Source organism: Oncorhynchus nerka, linkage group LG15, assembly GCF_034236695.1.
Source record: "Oncorhynchus nerka isolate Pitt River linkage group LG15, Oner_Uvic_2.0, whole genome shotgun sequence".
Lineage (NCBI taxonomy): Eukaryota > Metazoa > Chordata > Actinopteri > Salmoniformes > Salmonidae > Oncorhynchus > Oncorhynchus nerka.
The window spans coordinates 17,885,724-17,906,170 of record NC_088410.1 but is presented as its reverse complement, the minus strand read 5'-3'; the positions used below and the strand labels follow the sequence as shown (position 1 = coordinate 17,906,170).

At 44.9% G+C, this 20,447-nt stretch overlaps 1 protein-coding gene across 1 annotated transcript in view; it reads left to right on the top strand.

Moving 5' to 3' along the window:
• The first annotated feature begins 7,264 nt into the window (after nt 1-7,264).
• Nucleotides 7,265-20,447, top strand: part of LOC115123091 (armadillo-like helical domain-containing protein 3) — an 84,280-nt gene continuing 71,097 nt past the window's right edge. Inside the window, 4 exon segments of the mRNA XM_065000668.1 lie at nt 7,265-7,381; nt 13,657-13,766; nt 18,693-18,749; nt 19,207-19,353. Of these exon segments, the coding sequence (XP_064856740.1) occupies nt 13,665-13,766; nt 18,693-18,749; nt 19,207-19,353 (306 nt within the window). The 5' untranslated portion in view covers nt 7,265-7,381; nt 13,657-13,664.

Genomic DNA, 20,447 nt, shown 5'->3' with positions numbered 1-20,447 from the left:
GATTCTCTGTTAATAAGGAGTCCTTGGTGTGTTGGATGGAGTTCAGTCAGATTCTCTGTTAATAAGGAGTCCTTGGTGTGTTGGATGGAGTTCAGTCAGATTCTCTGTTAATAAGGAGTCCTTGGTGTGTTGGATGGAGTTCAGTCAGATTCTCTGTTAATAAGGAGTCCTTGGTGTGTTGGATGGAGTTCAGTCAGATTTTCTTGAGGTACATAAAAGTGTTCCACAGGGATCAACAAGAGCACCTGTTCTTTTTACGGTTTATAGAAATGCTATTGATCTATCTCTTAAAAATAGTGATCTTCATTCTTATGCCATTTCTCTGACTATGGACTTAGCGTTGTCAAGGTTACAGTCGGATGTTGCAGCTGTTCAGGAAGCCCTTACCAATTTAAAGCTTGTACGTCATACAGGCAAAACTAAACACATGCTGTTTCCAACGTCTGGTCAAAGTATCTCAGTCAGGTGACATCCTCACTCCTTGAATGGTTCTGGTGTTGAACTAGTCCCTTCATACAAATACCTTGGTATATAGATGGATAATTATCTATCATTTAAGAAATATACAAATACCTTGGTATATAGATGGACAATTATCTATCATTAAAGAAATATACAAATACCTTGGTATATAGATGGATAATTATCTATCATTTAAGACATATACAAATACCTTGGTATATAGATGGACAATTATCTATCATTAAAGAAATATACAAATACCTTGGTATATAGATGGATAATTATCTATCATTAAAGACATATACAAATACCTTGGTATATAGATGGATAATTATCTATCATTAAAGAAATATACAAATACCTTGGTATATAGATGGATAATTATCTATCATTTAAGAAATATACAAATACCTTGGTATTTAGATGGACAATTATCTATCATTTAAGAAATATACAAATACCTTGGTATATAGATGGATAATTATCTATCATTTAAGAAATATACAAATGAGCTTGTCTAAGAAGCTTAAATGGAAAGTGAGTTTCCTATATGGAAACAGAGCTTGTTTTTCTCTGTCTAGCAGGAAGCCAATTGTAGAATCAACTTTTCTACCTGTTCTTGACTATGGTGATACCATCTCCTGAAGTACAACGGACTCTTCTCTAAAATCCCTTGATTGTGTTTTTATCACAGAGCCCTTCATTTATTACATCTGACAGCTTTAATACTCATCACTGCATCCTTTACCAAGTTGTCTGGGACCTCTTTTAAAGACACGTAGATCACCTCATTACTGTCTTTCTGTTTATCAAGCCCTACTCCACAAGCTGCCAACACACCTCGTGTCACAGGGTTGGTTAATGATGATGGCTCCCTTGCTAGCCACAGAGCTGCTTTTTCATACCAGGCACCTCGTGTGAAATAGTTTCCAGTTGGCACTTAGTTTGGATCATTTGGTGTCCCTGGGTCAATTTAGGAAATTGGTTAAGGATTTTAAAAGTGATACATTTGTTTGTTTTATTTGATCATAATGGCTCGTGTGTATATTGTATGTTTAGTGTGTATTTTTTATATAATTGTGTGTGTGTGTGCTGATGAGACTGTTGTTCCCAGGGCACTCTCTCTGTCATTCTCTCTCTCTCTCTTTTGCCCTCTCATTCAACTTTCCCTCACTCCTTTTAACCCCCCGCTCTCTTTCTCTCTACTGCTCCCCCCCTCTTCCCCCAGACTGACAACATCACACCCTTCCAGAGGGTAGTACGTCTCACCTCTGACCTTTCACCTCAGGGCAGTATGCAGGTTACCACTAGATGGCCAAGCTGCACAGTCAATATTGGTTGTGCAAACAAAAATGTGCTATTTGGTCTTAAATATAAGTCTAGGTTTAGGCATAAAGTTAGGGTTAGGTTTAAAATCAGATTTTAAGAAGATCAATTGTAGAATTATGCAGGGTTTCTGACTGCAACTTGGCCAGATAGTGACGACCCAGTACTGTATATATCTCAGAGTAGTGGTGTTGATCTAGGATCTGGTCACCCCTGTCCATGTCATCTTATAAATGTTGATCTAGGATCTGGTCACCCCTGTCCATGTCATCTTATAAATGTTGATCTAGGATCTGGTCACCCCTGTCCATGTCATCTTATAAATGTTGATCTAAAAGGATAAACTGATCCCAGATCAACACTCCTACTCTGAGATGCTTTATAAATACGAGCACTGACCTCCAACCTCATCAACCTTGAATGGGAAATCCTCAGTTGAAACAATAACAAAGCAACTCCCCTCCACTGTTTCGGTAGAAAGCTGAGGGGCTGGAGAAGTGTAACCACAGATCTGGGATCAGCTTCGACGTCCTAAATCCGAACCTTGAATGGGAAATCCTCAGTTGAAACAATAACAAAGCAAATCCCTCCACTGTTTCGGTAGAAAGCTGAGGGGCTGGAGAAGTGTAACGACTTTCATTAACAGAGGTATGGATGCAAGGACTGAACATCCATGATGTCAAAATGATCATTTTAACCATGTTTTGAGGCGGTACACTCTTTGTTTACCTGTATTTTGTTTACAAACATACAAACAAGACAGGTGAACTAAGCTCGTTAAGCATTTATAAGTTATATGTTTCAAGAATCAATTGGTACATATCATTCATTTATAAGTTTAAAAAATGTATGTAGCAACTGCAGATTGCCCCTTTAACCACCATAGGGGAGAAATGCAAAAGGTATTGCAGATTGCCCTTTAACCACCATAGGGGAAAAATGCAAAAGGTATTGCAGATTTCCCTTTAACCACCATAGGGGAGAAATGCAAAAGGTATTGCAGATTGCCCCTTTAACCACCATAGGGGAGATTTGCAAAAGGTATTGCAGATTGCCCTTTAACCACCATAGGGGAGAAATGCAAAAGGTATTGCAGATTGCCCCTTTAACCACCATAGGGGAGGTATTGAGATTTCCCCTTTAACCACCATAGGGGAGAAATGCAAAAGGTATTGCAGATTGCCCTTTAACCACCATAGGGAGGCAAAAGGAAATTGCCCTTTAACCAAAGAGTATTGCAGATTGCCCTTTAACCACCATAGGGGAGAAATGCAAAAGGTATTGCAGATTGCCCCTTTAACCACCATAGGGGAGAAATGCAAATCGGACCCAAAGTCAGTGTCTATAGTAGGGAGAGTAATCAGATATAATATGACTTGATTTCTTTAGCTCTCAACTATTGTGTCTCTTGAAGAAATTACAATGAAGATGGTGGTAAATTCCATGTCTTTCAGTCGTGAAGTTGTGTGTGTGTGTGTGTGTGTGTGTGTGTGTGCGTGAACTGATGGCCTGACTGATGATTTATTTTTCTTCGTCTTTATTATACTCCACAGAGGCATGTAGAGCACACACACACACACACTAACTGCTCAACACAACTTTTCTCTCTCTCTGTCTCTCTTCAACACTTGAAGAAGGTTGGTCGAAGTGTGTCCTTAGCTAATGCTATTAATGATGTGGTGGTCAGAGCGTGTAACATAATGACACACACACACACACACTGACACTTGAGTCTGATTGACTGCTGCTTCTCCTGTGTGTGTGTGTGTGTTGATTCCTTCCTTTTCTCATCCTTTCTTTCTCTCCCCAATATCCCTCCCTCCCTCTCAAACTCTTACTGAGTCCACAATGTGGTTTTTAAGTCTGTAATATGTATTGCCAGTTTTTGTAATATTTTTTGTAATAACAGATACCTGGCAGTCTCGGCGATGCTGATGGCTGCCTCGCCCGGTACAGGAAACTAGCCCTTGTTGTCATTGCAGGGTTGTTTGTCAAGTTATCCCCCACTGAATGTTCCTCAGTGTCCATGATGCCCCCCTCTAGCCCCCCGCCCAGTCTGTGCACCTCAGCCCCCCTCCCAATACAGCAGTCCCCATCTTCCCTTCTCTTCCCCCAGTCTCCCCAACCCTCTGCCTCCGACAACCTTTTCACCTTTTTCGACTTCTTTCAATTATTTTGATGTGTGGACTGACTGGTGTTAGAGGAATTTTGATTCCTATGTGTTCATTAATCAATTCAAGTAAAACACTCTGTCCGCTTCTAAGAATTTGTAAGATCCTTATTTGCATAAAATGGACAGAGACCAGCCTTAAAAGTAATCAGTAGCGTTCATTTCCGAGAGCTCTGCTCATAATCACATGTTCATCTGGTTTTATATCACACACAGCGTCATAGCTTTTACTATGTCCCTCCTCTTCTTGGACAATGTCTCTCTTCCTTTTGGACAACAACTTTTCAATGCAATTCCAACACACACATATTGTTTATCTTATGTTACCACATGTTACTTAATCTATTGCAAGTCCAACGGGTTTTCCCTCCCTGGATGGAGACATTTCTCCTGTTGTTAGTTTCACTGTGGTCACAAGTTGTCTGTTAACACTTCCTCTTGGTCTGTGTACAAACATTTGATTCTTCAGACAGCATAGAATTCTGTTCATTAACGTTAGTTATAATTCCACGTAGAATGTATACATTATTTAGTCCTTATTGATAAAACTCCTTCAACACTGGATATATAGGCGACAGGTAGGTGGAAAGGTGGACCCCAATACACACACATCTTCATATATCAGTAGATCAGATGGTCACATGGTCACATGATGCACTGAGAAAAGAACCAGAGGATCAATGAAATGAAGGTTCTGAAATGCATAAAACCTTTCTTGATGGTGCCATTTAGATTTTTCTTGTCTTTGATTTTTGAGGGGGAAAGATAGGAAGGATGGAAGGGTTGTGGTTGACCTATTGATAGAGTCCACCTCCCAAATGGCACCCTATTGCCTATATAGTGCACTACTTTTGACCAGGGCCCTGGTGGAGTATGTGGGGAAACGGGTGCATTTGGAACACACATAGTGTGTGGACATTTGTATTCCGTTAACTCATTTCCAAAAGATTCCGGAGTCTGTCTGTGACATTTCGAGGCAATGCCTGGATCTCTCACAGAGTTGGCAGAGAAAAGATTAACTGTCTTATTGTTATCTGATGACATTTGCGTTCAATTTCAGCCAATGAGCCAAACAAAGGGATGTGAAGGGTGCAGAGACCTTTACTGAACCTACTAGGCGTTTAGACGCTATAGAAGTTCAAATGTATTTATAAAGCCCTTTTTACATCAGCTGATATCTCAAAGTGCTGTACAGAAACCCAGCCTAAAACCCCAAACAGCAAGTAATGCAGGTGTAGAAGCACGTTGGCTAGAAAGGCCTAGAAAGGCCAGAACCTAGGAAGAAACCTAGAGAGGAACCAGGCTATGAGGGTGGCCAGTCCTCTTCTGGCTGTGCTGGGTGGAGATTTTAACAGAACATGGCCAAGATGTTCAAATGTTCATAGATGACCAGCAGGGTGAAATAATAATAATCACAGTGGTTGTAGAGGGTGCAACAGGTCAGTACCTCAGGAGTAAATGTCTGTTGGCTTTTCATAGCCGAGCATTCAGAGTTTAGAGACAGCAGGTGTGGTAGAGCGAGAGTCTAAAAACAGCAGATCCGGGACAAGGTAGCACTCTGGGGAACAGGCAGAGACAGCAGGTGTGGTAGAGCGAGAGTCTAAAAACAGCAGATCCGGGACAAGGTAGCACTCTGGGGAACAGGCAGAGACAGCAGGTGTGGTAGAGAGAGAGAGTCTAAAAACAGCAGATCTGGGACAAGGTAGCACTCTGGGGAACAGGCAGAGACAGCAGGTGTGGTAGGGAGAGAGTCTAAAAACAGCAGATCTGGGACAAGGTAGCACTCTGGGGAACAGGCAGAGACAGCAGGTGTGGTAAAGAGAGAGAGTCTAAAAACAGCAGATCTGGGACAAGGTAGGACTCTGGGGAACAGGCAGAGACAGCAGGTGTGGTAGAGAGAGACTAAAAACAGCAGATCTGGGACAAGGTAGCACTCTGGGGAACAGGCAGACAGCAGGTGTGGTAGAGAGAGAGTCTAAAAACAGCAGATCTGGGACAAGGTAGCACTCTGGGGAACAGGCAGAGACAGCAGGTGTGGTAGAGAGAGAGAGTCTAAAAACAGCAGATCTGGGACAAGGTAGCACTCTGGGGAACAGGCAGAGACAGTAGGTGTGGTAGAGAGAGAGAGTCTAAAAACAGCAGATCTGGGACAAGGTAGCACTCTGGGGAACAGGCAGAGACAGCAGGTGTGGTAGAGAGACAGAGTCTAAAAACACCAGATCCGGGACAAGGTAGCACTCTGGGGAACAGGCAGAGACAGCAGGTGTGGTAGAGAGACAGAGTCTAAAAACACCAGATCCGGGACAAGGTAGCACTCTGGGGAACAGGCAGAGACGGCAAGAGCGGTTTGTCGCTCCAGTGCCTTTCCATTCACCTTCACAACCCTGGGCCAGACTACAGTCAATGACCTACTGCAAAGATGAGTCTTCAATTAAGACTTAAAGGTCGAGACCGAGTCTGCGTCTCTCACATGGATAGGCAGACCATTCCATAAAAATGGAGCTCTATAGGAGAAAGCCCTGCCTCGAGCTGTTTGCTTAGAAAGGGACATTAGGGACAATATCAAGGTCTGTGTCTTGTGACCGTAGCGTACGTGTAGGTATGTACGGCAGGACTAAATTGGAGAGAAAGGTAGGAGCAAGTCTGTGTAATGCTTTGTAGGTTAGCAGGGAAACCTTGAAATCAGCCCTCGCTTTGACAGGAAGCCAGTGTAGAGAGGAGTAATATGGAGTATATATGATCACATTGTTGGGTTCTAGTCAGGATTCTAGCAGCCGAAACTGAAGTTTATTTAGTGCTTTAGCCGGGTAGCCGGAAAGTAGAGCATTGCAGTCGACTAATCTAGAAGTGACAAAAGCATGGATTAGCTTTTCTGCATCATTTTTGGACAAAACATTTCCGATATTTGTAATGCTATGAAAATGGAAAAAACTGACCTTGAAATACTCTTGATATGTTCAATGAACACTGTTTATAACCTGTTCATGAGCACCAGTAATGGACAGTTTGGACAAATGAAAATATGTGAAAAGATATATGAATGTAGCTAGATTAACTTTTGGCCAAAAATTAAATCTATCTAGTTTATTTAATGTATATATGATTTTTACAGTACAAATAACCCCAGAGGAAAGTACAAACACATGAAAGATTTACAAATACACTTATTTCCAATATATTTATATTCTTGTCCTCCTAGTAGTGAATTGAATGCACTACTGTATGCAGAAGATTAATCAGTGATAGCTCGCTACAGTATCTTCGATACACGACGACCAGTGACGGCACAGGCGCTAGGACCATGCAGTCTCCAGACAGGCAAAGGAAGTCTCAATCACAGCTAGCTAGCTAGCAGGCTAACATTGGTATCTGTAGTTTTCTGAGCGAACGGTATGGATTCATATAAATAATCGTTTGATTGAGGTAAGAAGGGGTTTGATGAATAATCTATGACAACACATACATCTTGCTACCTGTCCTCAAACGCTGTTAGGTTGTACATCGACAAGGAAGCAGACATTGTAAGAAAAGAGCTAGCTAGCTATAGCTAGGTACTATAGACCCACAATGTAGCTATGCATGACGAGTAGGTAACAGCTTGTTGTCATTAACACTAACATTTGCCAGCACTAGAGTGGCCGATGTTTGAGTTACACGTTAGTAACAGTTGCCTTGCACTAAATAAAGAGTTGTTTGACTTTTGAATATGAACTTTTCGGTGACTTGAAACAACGTAGGTTGGCTACCTAGCTAGTTAACGTTAGCTAGCTATTTAGCTGTAGCTAGCTACCAACTCGGCTAACCACTGCTAGTCATTTGTAAACAATTACCTATGGTTTGACTGTTGTCTGCAGTGAACTGTTCTTACGTATCATATGTTTTATGGGGATATATTGCATGAAACTGACATCATGCTAACACTAGCCAGCTATGTATTCCTTTGGAAATATAGTCGACAGCTAACTAACATTCCTCTATAGTACAGCAGTTGCCCAATCAATGCATATACAGTCAGGGCAGGCCCACTTTGTAGTGTCCTGTTGCGCAAAGAGAACAATCAGGATACAGTCAGATAAGGATATGAATCACGATTAACTAGCTAACGTTAGCTTGTGTTGCATTCATTGTTTCTATTCTAGTAGCCTTTTATAGTATCAAATCAAATTGATTTATAAAGCCTTTCTCACATCAGCTGATATCTCAAAGTGCTGTACAGAAACACAGCCTGAAACCCCAAACAGCAAGCAATGCAGGTGAAGAAGCAAGCATTATCACGTCACTTCTTGGGAATGACTGAGTGAACACATGTAGCTAAGAATGCTTTGTTGACAGTTTAGGCTACTTGAATTAGGCCTAGGTAACTTTTTGTTGATTGCCATAGCTGGGAATATGAATGTATTTTGTAAACATACATTGATGACTAATCATATACAGTATATAAATGGGTAATACGTGACAGTTTTCTAACCCTGTGTTTAAACTCGACCAGAACTGAGGGTTCTAAATGCCATACATTCTTGACAATAGAAGCACCTCCTACACTAACACTGTTGAATGAGGGTCCAAGCCAGTGTGGAATGCCTGGTGGTGTATGTATGTTAGAGATCGACCGAGTATGATTTTTCAACGCCGATACCGGTTATTGGAGGACCAGAAAAGCAGATACCGATTAATCAGACAATTTTTTATTTGTAATAATGACAATTACAACAATATTGAATTATCACTTATTTTAACTTAATATAAAACATGAATAAAATCAATTTAGCCTCAAATAAATAATGAAACATGTTCAATTTGGTTTAAATAATGCAAAAACAATGTATTGGAGAAGAAAGTAATGTGTGCCATGTAAAATGTGTGCCATGTAAAAAAGCTAACGTTTAAGTTCCTTGCTCAGAACATGAGAACATATGAAAGTTGGTGGTTCCTTTTAACATGAGACTTCAATATTCCAAGGTAAGAGGTTGTAGTTAATATAGTATTTATAGGACTATTTCTCTCTATTCCATTTGTATTTCATATACCTTTGACTATTGGATGTTCTTATAGCCACGTACTTCCGGCGCCGACAGAGATGGCCGCCTCGCTTCACGTTCCTAGGAAACTATGCAGTATTTTGTTTTTTTACGTGTTATTTCTTACATTAGTACCCCAGGTCATCTTAGGGTTCATTACATACAGTCGAGAAGAACTACTGAATATAAGATCAGCGTCAACTCACCATCAGTACGACCAAGAATATGTTTTCCGCGACGCGGATCCTGTGTTCTGCCTTACAAACAGGACAACGGAATGGATCGCATGCAGCGACCCAAGAAAACGACTCCGAAAAAGAGGGAAACGAGGCGGTCTTCTGGTCAGACTCTGAAAAAGGGCACATCGCGCACCACTCCCCAGCATTCTTCTTTCCAATGTCCAATCTCTTGACAACAAGGTTGACGAAATTCAAGCATGGGTGGCATTCCAGAGGGACATCAGAGACTGCAACGTTCTCTGCTTCACGGAAACATGGCTCACTGGAGAGACGCTATCCGATGCGGTGCAGCCAACGGGTTTCTCCACGCATCGCGCCGACAGAAACAAACATCTTTCTGGTAAGAAGAGTGGCGGGGGCGTATGCCTCATGACTAACGAGACATGGTGTGATGAAGGAAACATACAGGAACTCAAATCCTTCTGTTCACCTGATTTAGAATTCCTCACAATCAAATGTAGACCGCATTATCTTCCAAGAGAATTATCTTCGATTATAATCACAGCCGTATATATCCCCCAAGCAGACACATCGATGGCTCTGAACGAACTTTATTTAACTCTTTGCAAACTGGAAACCATTTATCCGGAGGCTGCATTCATTGTAGCTGGGGATTTTAACAAAGCTAATCTGAAAACAAGACTCCCTAAATTTTATCAGCATATCGATTGCGCAACCAGGGGTGGTAAAACCTTGGATCATTGTTACTCTAACTTCCGCGACGCATATAAGGCCCTGCCCCGCCCCCTTTCGGAAAAGCTGACCACGACTCCATTTTGCTGATCCCTGCCTACAGGCAGAAACTAAAACAAGAGGCTCCCACGCTGAGGTCTGTCCAACGCTGGTCAGACCAAGCTGACTCCACACTCCAAGACTGCTTCCATCACGTGGACTGGGACATGTTTCGTATTGCGTCAGATAAAAATATTGACGAATACGCTGATTCGGTAAAAGGAGTTCATTAGAATGTGCGTCGAAGATGTCGTTCCCATAGCAACGATAAAAACATTCCCTAACCAGAAACCGTGGATTGATGGCAGCATTCGCGTGAAACTGAAAGCGCGAACCACTGCTTTTAATCAGGGCAAGGTGACCGGAAACATGACAGAATATAAACAATGCAGCTATTCCCTCCGCAAGGCTATTAAACAAGCTAGCGTCAGTACAGAGACAAAGTGGAATCTCAATTCAATGGCTCAGACACAAGAGGCATGTGGCAGGGTCTACAGTCAATCACGGACTACAAGAAGAAACCCAGCCCAGTCACGGACCAGGATGTCTTGCTCCCAGGCAGACTAAATAACTTTTTGCCCGCTTTGAGGACAATACAGTGCCACTGACACGGCCTGCAACGAAAACATGCGGTCTCTCCTTCACTGCAGCCGAGGTGAGTAAGACATTTAAACGTGTTAACCCTCGCAAGGCTGCAGGCCCAGACGGCATCCCCAGCCGCGCCCTCAGGGCATGCGCAGACCAGCTGGCCGGTGTGTTTACGGACATATTCAATCAATCCCTATACCAGTCTGCTGTTCCCACATGCTTCAAGAGGGCCACCATTGTTCCTGTTCCCAAGAAAGCTAAGGTAACTGAGCTAAACGACTACCGCCCGTAGCACTCACTTCCGTCATCATGAAGTGCTTTGAGAGACTAGTCAAGGACCATATCACCTCCACCCTACCTGACACCCTAGACCCACTCCAATTTGCTTACCGCCCAAATAGGTCCACAGACGATGCAATCTCAACCACACTGCACACTGCCCTAACCCACCTGGACAAGAGGAATACCTATGTGAGAATGCTGTTCATCGACTACAGCTCGGCATTCAACACCATAGTACCCTCCAAGCTCGTCATCAAGCTCGAGACCCTGGGTCTCGACCCGCCCTGTGCAACTGGGTACTGGACTTCCTGACGGGCCGCCCCCAGGTGGTGAGGGTAGGCAACAACATCTCCTCCCCGCTGATCCTCAACACGGGGCCCCACAAGGTGCGTTCTGAGCCCTCTCCTGTACTCCTGTTCACCCACGACTGCGTGGCCACGCACGCTTCAACTCAATCATCAAGTTTGCGGACGACACAACAGTGGTAGGCTTGATTACCAACAACGACAAGACGGCCTACAGGGCCTACAGGAAAATAACCTCACACTCAACGTCAACAAAACTAAGGAGATGATTGTGGACTTCAGGAAACAGCAGAGGGAACACCCCCCTATCCACATCGATGGAACAGTAGTGGAGAGGGTAGCAAGTTTTAAGTTCCTCGGCATACACATCACAGACAAACTGAATTGGTCCACTCACACTGACAGCGTCGTGAAGAAGGCGCAGCAGCGCCTCTTCAACCTCAGGAGGCTGAAGAAATTCGGCTTGTCACCAAAAGCACTCACAAACTTCTACAGATGCACAATCGAGAGCATCCTGGTACGGCAACTGCTCCGCCCTCAACCGTAAGGCTCTCCAGAGGGTAGTGAGGTCTGCACAACGCATCACCGGGGGCAAACTACCTGCCCTCCAGGACACCTACACCACCCGATGTTACAGGAAGGCCATAAAGATCATCAAGGACATCAACCACCGAACCACTGCCTGTTCACCCCGCTATCATCCAGAAGGCGAGGTCAGTACAGGTGCATCAAAGCTGGGACTGAGAGACTGAAAAACAGCTTCTATCTCAAGGCTATCAGACTGTTAAACAGCCACCATTGAGTGGCTGCTGCCAACACACTGTCATTGACACTGACCCAACTCCAGCCACTTTAATAATGGGAATTGATGGGAAATGATGTAAATATATCACTAGCCACTTTAAACAATGCTACCTTATATAATGTTACTTACCCTACATTATTCATCTCATATGCATACGTATATACTGTACTCTACATCATCGACTGCATCCTTATGTAATACATGTATCACTAGCCACTTTAACTATGCCACTTTGTTTACTTTGTCTACATACTCATCTCATATGTATATACTGTACTCGATACCATCTACTGTTTGCTGCTCTGTACCATCACTCACTCATATATCCTTATGTACATATTCTTTATCTTCTTACACTGTGTATAAGACAGTAGTTTTAGAATTGTTAGTTAGATTACTTGTTGGTTATCACTGCATTGTCGGAACTAGAAGCACAAGCATTTCGCTACACTCGCATTAACATCTGCTAACCATGTGTATGTGACAAATAAAATTTGATTTGATTTTGATTTGATTTATAGTATTGCCAGTGTAACAGTATAGCTTCCGTCCCCCTCCTCACCCATACCTGGGCTAGAACCAGGAACACATCGACAACAGCCACACTCGAAGCATCGTTACCCATCGCTCCACAAAAACCGCGGCCCTTGCAGCGCAAGGGGAATACCTACTCCAAATCTAAAAGCGAGTGATGTTTGAAACAGTATTAGCGCACACCCAGCTAACTAGCTAGCCATTTCACATTGGTTACACCAGCCATTAGGCTGATAGGCTTGAAGTCATAAACAACGCTGTGCTTGCGAAGAGCTGTTTGAATGAATGATTACGGGCCTGCTGCTGCTCAGTCAGACTGCTCTATCAAATCAGACTTAATTATAACATAATAACACACAGAAATATGAGCCGTTGGTCTTTAATATGATCGAATCCGGAAACTATCATTTCGAAAACAAAACGTTTATTATTTCAGTGAAATATGGAACCGTTCGGTATTTTATCTAAAGGGTGACATCCCCAAGTCTAAATATTCTTGTTACATTGCACAACCTTCAATGTATGTCATAATTACTTAAAATTCTGGCAAATTAGTTCGCAATGAGCCAGGCAGCCCAAACTGTTGCATATACCACGACTCTGCGTGCAATGAACGCAAGAGAAATGACACAATTTCACCTATTGCCTGCTAAACTGGATTAGTAGTTATAACTGGTGATTATGATTGATTGTTTTTTTTATAAGATAAGTTAAATGCTACCTATTAATTTACCTTGGCTTCTACTGCATTCGCGTAACAGGCAGGCTACTCGTGGAGTGCAATGGTTAGAGCATTGGACTAGTTAATTGTGCGGTTGCAAGATTGAAATCCCTGAGCTGACAAAATGAAAATCTGTCGTTCTGCCCCTGAACAAGGCAGTTAACCCACAGTTCCTAGGCCGTCATTGAAAATAAGAATAAGAATGTGTTCATAATTGACTTGCCTAGTAAAATAAAGGTATTAAAAAAATAAATCATAATAATCGGAAATAGGCGCCCAAAAATACCGATTTCCGATTGTTATGAAAACTTGAAATCGGCCCTAATTAATCAGCCATTCCGATTCATCGGTCGACCTCTAGTGTATGTAGTATTGTCTGTCCTTTTTAGTTTTTCCTGTGTGATACTAGCTACATGCCTATTTGCGTCTGCTGTGTTTACATTTCTATGCTTACTTATTTGTGTGTGTCTCCAGACCCAGCCATGTCTCAGCTGGAGAAGAAGGCGGGGCTTCTGAGAAGGACGTCCTCCTCTAAGAAACCCCTGAAGGAGAAAGTGGTGCTGATGTATGATGAGATCTTTGCGGTAAGATAGAGGGATGGATAGAGAGAAGAGGGATGGATAGAGAGAAGAGGGATGGATAGAGAGAAGAGGGATGGATAGAGAAGAGGGATGGATAGAGAGAAGAGGGATGGATAGAGAGAGAGAGGGATGGATAGAGAGAGAGGGAGAGGAGAGGGAGAGAGAGAGAGGGAGGGAGAGGAGGAGAGAGAGGGAGGGAGAGAAGAGAGAGAGAGGGAGGGAGAGAAGAGAGAGAGAGAGAGAGAGAGAGGGAGGGAGAGAGAGAGAGAGAGAGGAGGGAGAAGAGAGAGAGAGAGAGAGAGAGGGAGGGAGGGAGCGAGAAGAGGAAATGATGGATAAAGATGAGACGAGTGGGAGAGAGGAGAGAGAGCAAGAGGGAGGGAGAGAAGAGGAAATGATGGATAAAGATGAGACAGAGGGAGGTTTGTGCAGAGCTAAAGGGATATGGTCAAGTGAAAGAGTAAGAGCATAGGGGAAGAAAGAGTGTTAAAGGGGAAGAAAGAGTGAGGGTCGGAACAGACAGACAGGAACAGAAATTAGGTTGGTGGACTTGCTCTCATAGTTCCTTTCACCTCAAAAAGCACAAGAAAGAGAATTTCAATACCCACCATCTCAGATTGTCCTGAAATAATTTTCTGTACTTAGTAACGGATACGATTATCATTCCTGAAACATTATTTTGTTGAAATCTAATTTTATCTCTGAGAAATTAAGATAATTGATTGCACCCAAATTGGCCATTTTAATTGATAAGATTCAGATAATATTCAATAAATATAGTACCCAACATCTGATTTGGACCACACTTCTTCCTACCAATGAGTAAGACATAATGAATCCCCCCCAAAATTGTCAAATGCCACCCACGGACCCCCCACCCCAAACAACCAGTATACAGTATCAGTTGTCTATGTTTGACAAATAGTATGAAACTGTGGCTTGGAGTATTGCTTCTCCATATTATGTCATGTATTCCCTGTGAATCTGGTGATGCTCTTTTTCCCCCTGTTCAGAGATATTAGTAATTGAAGTCGCTTGCATTATTTACAATGAAGTAGTGTGACAGTACCACGTTTTACCACAAGATGTCGCTGTTTTGCTATACAGCACAAGTTTATCAATTTTGCTGGTCTCTTGTGTTTTTTTTGCATCTTTGGGTAAAAAACCTTTATATTTGGCTCATTATGGAAATACATTGTGTGGTCATCCTCACAATTCAAGCCAGTCCTCCATGAAAGCAATTCAGTTTGTCCCAAGTTCTTAACTGACTTGCCTAGTTAAATAAAATTAGCAGCCTATTGCTTCAACCCAACTCTCCTTGAATAGTCCAATAAGTGGCCACTCTCTGAGATTCTCATATGAAGACTTTTCCTACAAGCCCAAAACTTTGATGGAGAAATGAGCTACGGACTAAAATGTTGAGACAACCCTAAGAAAATAATTAATTGCATGTTTTTCAATAAAATGATATGGAAACATGTCTATATGTGTTGTGATGAGGGACATTTACCATTAAACCCAATACCATTACACAACACTATACAGTGTGTGTTTGGGACATTTACCATTAAACCCAATACCATTACACAACACTATACAGTGTGTGTTTGGGACATTTACCATTAAACCCAATACCATTACACAACACTATACAGTGTGTGTTTGGGACATTACCATTAAACCCAATACCATTACACAACACTATACAGTGTGTGTTTGGGACATTACCATTAAACCCAATACCATTACACAACACTATACAGTGTGTGTTTGGGACATTACCATTAAACCCAATACCATTACATAACACTATACAGTGTGTGTTTGGGACATTTACCATTAAACCCAATACCATTACACAACACTATACAGTGTGTGTTTGGGACATTACCATTAAACCCAATACCATTACACAACACTATACAGTGTGTGTTTGGGACATTACCATTAAACCCAATACCATTAGACACTATACAGTGTGTGTTTGGGACATTACCATTAAACCCAATACCATTACAACACTATACAGTGTGTGTTTGGGACATTACCATTGAAGACCATTAGAGACCATAACATTGAAGACCATTAGAGACCACAACATTGAAACCATTAGATCTGCTGGAGCCTCATGGTGTGCTTGTTCACCAGGAATGTTCTAGCAGTAACTAAGACAGACCTTTTCTGAAGGGAATAAACCACACACAAAGGGGCTGTTTCCTGGACACAGACTAAGTGTAAAAGAAGGAGAAACTGATTTGCTTTCATGGAGGACTGGCTTCCAACCATTTCAGAACAAGCTGAGATGGTGGGCGTCATGGCTGAGATGGTGGATGTCATGGCTGAGATGGTGGGTGTCATGGCTGGATGTCATGGCTGAGATGGTGGGCGTCATGGCTGAGATGGTGGGCGTCATGGCTGAGATGGTGGGCGTCATGGCTGAGATGGTGGGCGTCATGGCTGAGATGGTGGGCGTGGCTGAGGTGGTGGGCGTCATGGCTGAGGTGGTGGGCGTCATGGCTGAGGTGGTGGGCGTCATGGCTGAGGTGGTGGGCGTCATGGCTGAGATGGTGGGCGGCTGAGGTGGTGGGCGTCATGGCTGAGATGGTGGCGTCATGGCGTCATGGCTGAGATGGTGGGCGTCATGGCTGAGATGGTGGCGATGGCTGGTGGTGGCGTCATGGCTGAGATGGTGGGCGTCAGCTGGCTGAGATGGTGAGGGGCGTCATGGCTGAGATGGTGGGCGTCATGGCTGAGATGGTGGGCGTCATGGCTGAGATGGTGGGCGTCGCTCATGGCTGAGATGGTGGTGTCATGGCTGAGATGGTGGGTGTCATGGCTGAGGTGGTGGGCGTCATGGCTGAGGTGGTGGGCGTCATGGCTGAGGTGGTGGGTGTCATGGCTGAGATGGTGGTGGGCTGAGATGGTGGGTGTCATGGCTGAGATGGTGGGTGTCATGGCTGAGATGGTTGGCGTCATGGCTGAGATGGTGGGTGTCATGGCTGAGATGGTGGGTGTCATGGCTGAGATGGTGGGTGTCATGGCTGGATGGTGGGTGTCATGGCTGAGATGGTGGGCGTCATGGCTGAGATGGTGGGTGTCATGGCTGAGATGGTGTCATGGGATGGTGGGTGTCATGGCTGAGATGGTGGGTGTCATGGCTGAGATGGTGGGTGTCATGGCTGAGATGGTGGGTGTCATGGCTGAGATGGTGGGTGTCATGGCTGAGATGGTGGGTGTCATGGCTGAGATGGTGGGTGTCATGGCTGAGATGGTGGGTGTCATGGCTGAGATGGTGGGTGTCATGGCTGAGATGGTGGGTGTCATGGCTGAGATGGTGGGTGTCATGGCTGAGATGGTGGGTGTCATGGTTGAGATGGCTGAGATGGTGGGTGTCATGGCTGAGATGGTGGGTGTCATGGCTGAGATGGTGGGTGTCATGGCTGAGATGGTGGGTGGTGGGTGTCATGGCTGAGATGGTGGGTGTCATGGCTGAGATGGTGGGTGTCATGGCTGAGATGGTGGGTGTCATGACTGAGATGGTGGGTGTCATGGCTGAGATGGTGGGTGTCATGACTGAGATGGTGGGTGTCATGGCTGAGGTGGTGGGCGTCATGGCTGAGGTGGTGGGCGTCATGGCTGAGGTGGTGGGCGTCATGGCTGAGGTGGTGGGCGTCATGGCTGAGGTGGTGGGCGTCATGGCTGAGGTGGTGGGCGTCATGGCTGAGGTGGTGGGCGTCATGGCTGAGGTGGTGGCGTCATGGCTGAGGTGGTTGGCGTCATGGCTGAGATGGTTGGCGTCATGGCTGAGATGGTTGGCGTCATGGCTGAGATGGTGGGTGTCATGGCTGAGATGGTGGGTGTCATGGCTGGATGTCATGGCTGAGATGGTGGGCGTCATGGCTGAGGTGGTGGGTGTCATGGCTGAGATGGTGGGCGTCATGGCTGAGATGGTGGGCGTCATGACTGAGATGGTGGGTGTCATGGCTGAGATGGTGGGTGTCATGGCTGAGATGGTGGGTGTCATGGCTGAGATGGTGGGTGTCATGGCTGAGATGGTGGGTGTCATGGTTGAGATGGTGGGTGTCATGGCTGAGATGGTGGGTGTCATGGCTGAGATGGTGGGTGTCATGGCTGAGATGGTGGGTGTCATGGCTGAGATGGTGGGTGTCATGGCTGAGATGGTGGGTGTCATGGCTGAGATGGTGGGTGTCATGGCTGAGATGGTGGGTGTCATGACTGAGATGGTGGGTGTCATGGCTGAGATGGTGGGTGTCATGACTGAGATGGTGGGTGTCATGGCTGAGATGGTGGGTGTCATTGCTGAGATGGTGGGTGTCATGGCTGAGATGGTGGGTGTCATGGCTGAGATGGTGGGTGTCATGACTGAGATGGTGGGTGTCATGGCTGAGATGGTGGGTGTCATGGCTGAGATGGTGGGTGTCATGACTGAGATGGTGGGTGTCATGGCTGAGATGGTGGGTGTCATGGCTGAGATGGTGGGTGTCATGACTGAGATGGTGGGTGTCATGGCTGAGATGGTGGGTGTCATGACTGAGATGGTGGGTGTCATGGCTGAGATGGTGGGTGTCATGGCTGGGATGGTGGGTGTCATGACTGAGATGGTGGGTGTCATGGCTGAGATGGTGGGTGTCATGGCTGGGATGGTGGGTGTCATGGCTGAGATGGTGGGTGTCATGGCTGAGATGGTGGGTGTCATGGCTGAGATGGTGGGTGTCATGGCTGAGATGGTGGGTGTCATGGCTGAGATGGTGGGTGTCATGGCTGAGATGGTGGGTGTCATGGCTGAGATGGTGGGTGTCATGGCTGGGATGGTGGGTGTCATGGCTGAGATGGTGGGTGTCATGGCTGAGATGGTGGGTGTCATGGCTGAGATTACATGGTGCGACTCTCTGTCTCCTCTCTCTTCAGAAAGAGGATCCAGCCAAGAACAACTCCCGTTTTTGGGATGAACTCTTCCTCATGAAGGTAAGAGAGAACAGCTGTTTACATGTGTTTACAAAATGACCTGTTTACATTACATTTGTTAACAGAATTATCCATTTGCATTTGTTTATAAAACTTTTAGCTGTCCTTTGCATTTTAAAAGGAATTTCTCTCTAACTATAACCTCAATGCACCCCCTTCTCTCTCTCCCGTTCCCCACCCTCTTTCTCTCTCTCCCGTTCCCCACCCCCTTCTCTCTCTCCCGTTCCCCACCCTCCTTCTTTCTGTGACCTCCCAACCCTCGCTCCTCCCCTCCCCTCCCCTTTCTCACCCAACCCTCTCCCCCTCTCTCTCCCAACCATCTTCCCCCTCCCCTATATCTACCAAACTCCCTCTTCCCCCACTCTCTTCCTCCCTCTTCCTCCCCCTCTCGCTCAACCCTCCCTTTTCCATCCACCCTTACTCTACTCTCTCCCCTCTGTACCCCCCCCTCCCCCAGGTGAATCTGGAGTACCTGGAGGCCAAGCTGGAGTCTCTGGATGGAGATGAGGTGATGAAGATTAAAGACAACATCAACAGTCTGTTCCACCACTGTGTTCAGGCCCTGGCAGAGGAGCACCAGATCAAAGTGGTCAATGCCCTGCAGGTAAGTGGGAGTGTGTGTGTGTGTGTGTGTGTGTGTGTGTGTGTGTGTGTGTTGGGGGTGGGGGTGTTCCACTATTGTGTTCAGACTCTGGCAGAGGAGCACCAAAATTGGGATTTTAGGGATCATAGCTTTCACCTAGATTCACCTGGTCAGTCTATGTTATGGAAAGAGCAGGTGTTCCTAATGTTTTGTTCATTCAGTGTAAGTTGCATCAGGTGTATGGACTGAGGTGGAACAAAACCTGGACCAGGGGTGAAGAACACTGCTCTACAGACCTGTTATGGTGCTGATGGGGCTATAGACAGGATGTATTGATCTGTTATGGTACTGACGGGGCTATAGACAGGATGTATTGATCTGTTATGGTGCTGACGAGGCTATAGACAGGATGTATTGATCTGTTATGGTGCTGACGGGGCTATAGACAGGATGTATTGATCTGTTATGGTGCTGATGGGGCTATAGACAGGATGTATTGATCTGTTATGGTACTGACGAGGCTATAGACAGGATGTATTGATCTGTTATGGTACTGACGGGGCTATAGACAGGATGTATTGATCTGTTATGGTGCTGACGGGGCTATAGACAGGATGTATTGATCTGTTATGGTGCTGACGGGGCTATAGACAGGATGTATTGATCTGTTATGGTGCTGACGGGGCTATAGACAGGATGTATTGATCTGTACATAGAACTGTTATGGTGCTGATGGGGCTATAGACAGGATGTATTGATCTGTACATAGTACTGTTCTGGTGCTGACGAGGCTATAGACAGGATGTATTGATCTGTACAGGGACCTGTTATGGTTCTGACGGGGCTATAGACAGGATGTAGGGGTCTGGACCGTAGAGATAGATAGAGGACTTGTCTTTCTATCTGTGCGACTATAGCGTCTGTGACAGCATGGGCAGTGCCATTGAGACTACAACCCATAGGAATCCCCACCCAGTTAACTGCAGTTACTTTAAAATTGTGTAAACATGGTGGAAGCCCTCAATGGCGTTGCCCATGCTGAAACTTCCCTTTGGTCACTAGAGGCCTCTATCATAATCTATGGTCTGTGGTGTTTGACCTTTCACCCACATTGT